Below are 6,237 nucleotides of genomic sequence, written 5' to 3'. Positions count from 1 at the left end.
ATAAAGGCAATGTTTGTATTAATGAAAATAAAACCCACTGGTCAGCTCTGCGAAAGAGAGTCTGAACCAAGAGAGTCTGGCTCTGCAGAACGCTCTACATTGTTCATCAACATTACAAATTAAATAGAATACATGGTTTTAGGGAAGTTAGAACAACATCCTAAGAAATAGAAATGAATTCCTATCCTGAGGCTACGTGAACCAAATCTACCTATTCTAGGATATTCTCCATTATCTTCAATAGGGAGGGGTACAGACATTTATCCCAGTGTAGCCATATTAGTTGGGGTGTTTGTGTAGTGCTGAATGTGCTTTGAACAGAATGACCTTTAGCCCTAATCAACTACACACTGCTCATATGTTCCGCAAGCTTTTCAAACAATCACGGAGGCCATTCGCCAACCATGTTAATTCCTCGTACCTAAAACACGATTAGTATTTATGCAAATTATTTTAACAATTCAAAACTTAATCATTATAACACAATCACATTTTTTCAAATTAGTTTCAGAATTCAAAACTTCACAGCACAACACCATTTCAAGAGCCGATCTAAAAATTCAAAATACATACATGTGATCGGTCGGGCAGATTAAGAAGGTTGTAAGTTGGATGCCAAAGATGAAGCTGACTATGTGGAGGTTCTTTCTTTGCGAGATCTCTACCCAGATCTTGAAGATGATCATGCATTGTTATTCGATTATACTTGTCTACCTCCAGAAGGCACTTGTTTCGTAAGTTCAAAAAACCAAGCTCTCCTTCCCACCGGGATCCATCCCAGAATCTTATGGCTATATCCTTGTCTTCTCTTATAAAGAAACAAGCCACGTCTAGGAATATCTACTTCTCCTCTTCATCAAGCCCGTCATAGCTAATCTGAAGCCTTTTTTGGATATCCATGGGAAGTACTTTGGAGATTTTGCGCAATTGAGCTTCCCAATACATCAAATCATTTTGTCCATGCAGATGTGCACCAAGCACCATAAGAGATAACAACAATCCATCACAGGCATTCAAAAACTCTTCAACTACAACTTCAAACTGTACAATTCCCGCGCGTTTAAGAACATCCTTATTGCGAGATGTAACTAAAATTAAGTTATCTAGTTGGAGGATGTCCTTCGCTGGAAAAAGTAAGGCATCCATTTGCTGGATATGATCCACATCATCTAAAATGATGAGATCTTTGCAAGATGAGAGATACTTTCTGAGCATCTCTATACCTTCATCGGAGCTGTTTATTTGTCCATTCCACTGAGCCAAGTCCTTAAGAAGCATGGTCTGCAAATAATTTAAAGGTTGGTCTCTGACATCAGACAAAAAACAAGATTGATTGTAGTTGGATACCCGACGGTTAAAGATTTCTTTTGCAAGGGTAATTTTTCCAACCCTACCTAGTCCCACAATTCCTATCACTCTAGTCTGCCTGCTTTGCTGTTTCAAATACATTTTCCTTTCAAAATCTTCTACTTTCTGATCCAAAGCGATTGGATATTTGGATACATGGATTTTTCTCGGAACGTTTTTCAGTACTCCTTCTACAACGTGTTCGAGGAGCCGCTGCTCTTCAATGAATAATATTCAGATTACAATTACCAATCATAAATGTATCAATTTAACAAACAAAAGCTAAGCCAACAATGTTGGGTATTTTTCAATGGAGAAAATACGAAAAACCAATTAAATATTCACCACAGAGACGATGCTTTGTTTACTCTGTCCAGGATCTTTTGCAGAGAACCTCTTTAAAAAAAAATTAACTCAGAACACAGTCCATTACACAGTCACAACAAACACTTCTATTGATTTAAAACAAAAGGACTGATACATATTTCATCCTCTGTGCAGAGAGGGATTTACAAAACAAACTCTGTTGCACTCACAGATTTTCCACTGCTGTGGATATTACATAAACAGCTCTCTGTTCTTCAATGGCTAAATCAAGACATTACATACCCATTTCTATATCGCACTGTTGTGCATTTACAAAAGAAAATCGCACTGTCGTGCGTAGCCACCACTCACAACACACACAAAAAAAAGAACAACACGTAGACCATTTTTACGACATATATAAAACAAATATATAAAAAAGCATATATTAAAACGTCCCCATAACTATATTAAACATATGGGACGTATGCCCATCATCTCATTAAAGGCCGCCACCAAAACTATGTAAATGCATTAAAGACCACAACGTTTCCTCCACGGCGGTCAACGAGGAAAACGACAAAAAAAATTCATTTGATGCGGGCGGGGGTCGGCTGACGTCACTTCGGTGCCACGTGTCGCCACCCCATTCGTTGCGTCCAGTCGTTAACCTCCACACAGCTTCGCGCCGATTTGAGCCACCAAACTCGATCCAACGCAATTCGCTCGCCAAGGTCGCGCAAACAAAACTACCTTTAGCGTCCGGGGAGAGCGGTTTTCAGCGTCGTACTAAGGACGTGTGGCGGAGTGTGATTGTGTCGGAGCCTCAGCTACGGATACCGCCTTTGGTGAATGGCGGTGCGGGGAGACCGGGTGGTTTTCCAGAATCCGCCGCGCTGTTCAAAATTAGAATTTAACACTCCCCTTTAATTTTAACAGCCGCGCGTTCGGTCATTCCCAAGCATTTTCTCAAAAATTCGAAACTCTTCTGAACCAGTGGCTTTGTCAAGATGTCTGCAACCTGTTCCTGAGTCCTGCAATGTTCTAGGACAATTTCTCCATTGTTCACTAATTCTCTGATGTAGTGAAACCTTGTATCAATGTGTTTCGTTCTCTTATGAAACACTGAATTCTTTGACAAAGCAATAGCAGAGCTATTGTCACAAAAGACCACTGTTGCTTTTGCCTGCTCTTGGCCTAAGCTTCTCAACATCCTTCTCATCCATACTGCCTGACATGCTGCTGCTGTCGCTGCCACATATTCAGCCTCTGCTGTAGACAATGCTACAATGGACTGCTTCTTAGAAGCCCATGAAATGGCTCTTGAACCCATATTAAAAACATAACCGGAAGTGCTCTTCCGATCATCTACACTTCCAGGCCAATCGCTATCTGTGTACCCAACCAAATCTGAATGTTCTGAGGCATGATATAGAATTCCAAACATTTTGGTGCCTTTGACATACCTCAAAATTCTCTTTGCTGCCTGCCAATGTGCCTCCTTTGGCCTCTCCATAAATCTGGAAATTAAACTAACAGCATACATTAAATCAGGCCTAGTTGCTGTTAAATACATAAGGCTGCCCACAATGCTTTTATACAAGCTAGGATCAAAATCCTTGCTGCTGTCCTCTCTGCTGAGCTTTAATCCCATCACTGTGGGAGTGATTGCTGCCTTGCACTCTTGCATGTTAAATCTGCCCAAAACTTGATTTACATATCTTGCTTGAGATATAAAAATTCCTTTTTCATTTTAATCTACTTCTATGCCTAAGAAGTATCTCAACAAACCCATGTCAGTCATTTCAAATTCATCTTTCATGACTGATTTAAAATTCTCAATAAGATAAATATCATTTCCAGTGAAAATAACATCATCTACATACAAGACAACAATTAAAATTTTACCATCCTTTTCCTTGATGTAGACTGTGGGTTCTCCTTCACATTTGTCAAATTCATTATCCAATAGATATGAATCTATCCTGCTGTACCATGCTCTTGGCACTTGCTTCAGCCCATAAAGAGCTTTCTTCAATTTGCACACTTTGTGCTCTTCACCTTTCTTCTCATATCCGAGAGGCTGTTCCACATAAACCTCTTCCATTAACACTCCATTTAGGAATGCTGATTTCACATCCATTTGGTAGACTTTCCATTTGTTTTGAGCTGCTATGGACAGCACTGCTCTCACGGTTTCCATTCTTGCAACCGGGGCGAAAGTCTCCTCATAGTCTCTCCCATACTGCTGCTTGTAGCCTTTGACAACCAGCCTTGCTTTATGCCTTTCAATCTTGCCTTCAGCATTACTCTTGGTCTTATAAACCCATTTCACTCCAATGACTTCTTTGCCTTTTGGTAACTCAACCAAATCCCATGTTTTGTTTCTCTCTATGGCATTCATCTCCTCATCCATAGCTTCTATCCATTTCCTATCTTTAATTGCATCCTCGAAATGAATAGGATCATCAACATGACAATACAAGGCAAATAAGGAATTCATTCCTTCTTCATAAATTTCACTTAGATTTCTAAACTTCTTACCTCGTTCACTTGGTGTGCAAGTGCTTGAAGATACACTTGAATTTCCTCCTTGTGGTGTGCTTGGAGAAGCACTCTCATTGATCCTCAATGGTGTACCTTGTTGTTCTTGTGTTGGTGCTGCTGTTTGGGGATTCATTTCAGCCACCTCCTCTTCATCCTCATCATGAGACAAACAGTTTTTAATGTTCACTGTTTTCTCTATGCTTCCATCCCAAGCTTCCTCTTCAATGAATTGAACATCCCTGCTGACAAAGAACTTCTTGGTAGATGGAATGTACAACCTATAGGCTTTGGATTCATCACTGTATCCAACAAGGATACACTTCTCCCCTTTGCTGTCCAACTTCTTCCTTAGCTTATCTGGAATGTGTGCATAGGCCACACACCCAAAAACTCTCATGTGGGTGACTCCTTGCTTTCTCCCACTCCATGCCTCTTCTGGCACTTTGTTCATGACTGCCTTTGTAGGACACCTGTTCAAAATATAGACTGCACAATGTACAGCTTCAGCCCAATACTCATTTGGCAAATGCTTTGCCTTCAACATGCTCCTTGCCATCTCCATGATGGTTCTGTTCTTCCTTTCAGCAACTCCATTTTGCTGTGGGGTGTACCGAGTTGTAAATTGTTTATGTATTCCATTTTCTCTACAAAACTTTAGTAATTCATTGGAAATATACTCACCTCCTCTATCAGTTCTCAAAACTTTTATATGCAGCCCGCTTTGGTTCTCCACAAGTGCTTTGAAATTTTGGAATTTCTCAAACACTTCACTTTTGTTTTTAAGGAAATATATCCAAGTCTTCCTTGTAAAATCATCAATGAATGTTAAGAAATATAGGCTGCCTGCTAATGATGGAGCTTGCATTGGTCCACACAAATCTGAGTGGATAATCTCTAAGGGTGCCTTTGCCCTTATGCTTTTCCCTGATGGAAAACTTTCTCTGTGTTGTTTTCCCAAAATGCAACCTTCACAAAGGCTGTCCGGTTTCTCTATCAATGGTAATCCCCTTACCATTCCTTTTCTGCTTAATAGGTTTAGACCTCCAGAATTTAGATGCCCGAATCTCAAGTGCCATAACCAATTTTCATCCTTTGGCACGCTTTGGAAGGCCTCTTGGGTGACTGCTGCCATTTCCTTCTTGTTCTTCAAATCTGCTCTTATCCTAAGAGGGAACATTCTGTTCCTTGTCATTTTTACTTCAGCAATGCATCTTTTGCTGGGTGGTATATCCATGATGGTGCACACATCATTTACAAAGTAAAAATTGTAACCCTTTTGGACAAGCTGTCCAATACTCAAGAGGTTACATCTCATTCCGGGGACATAGTAGACATCTGCTATGGTTTTCCTTTCTCCTTGCTTTGTAAATATTTTTACCTCCCCTTTTCCCATAACAGACACTTTACTATCAGTTCCTAGTGTGACCTCTGATTTCAAATTCTGATTTAAGGCTGAAAAGAGGGCTATATTCCCTGTCATATGGTTGCTGCAACCTGAGTCTAAAAACCATATGTCCTCACTATGTGTTTCAGCCATGTTACAAGCTAGCAGGACATTTTCTTGACTGCTGTTTTCTCTTGTAACATTTGCATTTTGTCTGCTGTTCATATCATGCTGTTTCTTTCTACAATCACTAGCATAATGTCCATACTTTTTGCAATAATAGCATTGAACATTAGATTTATCATACCTTTGTCCTTGAGCATGATACTGATCTCTTTGTTGGCTGCTGCCTTGACCTTGGTTCTGATTTGGATTGCTGCCTCTTCCTTGTGCATTTGATGGGCTGTTCCTTCCACCTCTGTTCTGGGTTCTGCCTCTTCCTCTTCGGTTTCCTCTTCCTTGACCCCTTCCTCTTCCAAAGGACATCTGGGTCTTGAAGGCTTGCTCAAGGGATGAGTTTTCATTCCTACTCAACCTCTGCTCATGTGTTATCAGTGATGCATGTAGCTCATCAACTGAATAGTTTGAGAGATCCTTTGTCTCTTCAATGGTGGTGACTATGGCATCAAACCTTGAGGGTAAGACCCTCAATA

At 40.4% G+C, this 6,237-nt stretch overlaps 1 protein-coding gene across 1 annotated transcript; it reads right to left on the bottom strand.

The window, feature by feature from the left end:
* Positions 1-840: 840 nt before the first annotated feature.
* On the bottom strand, positions 841-1,960 carry LOC149138099 (disease resistance protein RML1A-like). Its single transcript, XM_089450248.1, has 3 exons — positions 1,957-1,960; positions 1,405-1,565; positions 841-1,281 (listed from the first exon to the last, which is right to left on the bottom strand). Exons 1-3 carry the CDS (start codon positions 1,958-1,960, stop codon positions 841-843), a joined length of 606 nt encoding a protein of 201 aa, XP_089306374.1.
* Positions 1,961-6,237: the final 4,277 nt, after the last annotated feature.

Source organism: Pinus tabuliformis, chromosome X (assembly GCF_031772625.1).
Source record: "Pinus tabuliformis cultivar Carrire ecotype Pingquan chromosome X, CPIR1, whole genome shotgun sequence".
NCBI lineage: Eukaryota > Viridiplantae > Streptophyta > Pinopsida > Pinales > Pinaceae > Pinus > Pinus tabuliformis.
This window is presented reverse-complemented; position numbering and strand designations above follow the sequence as displayed.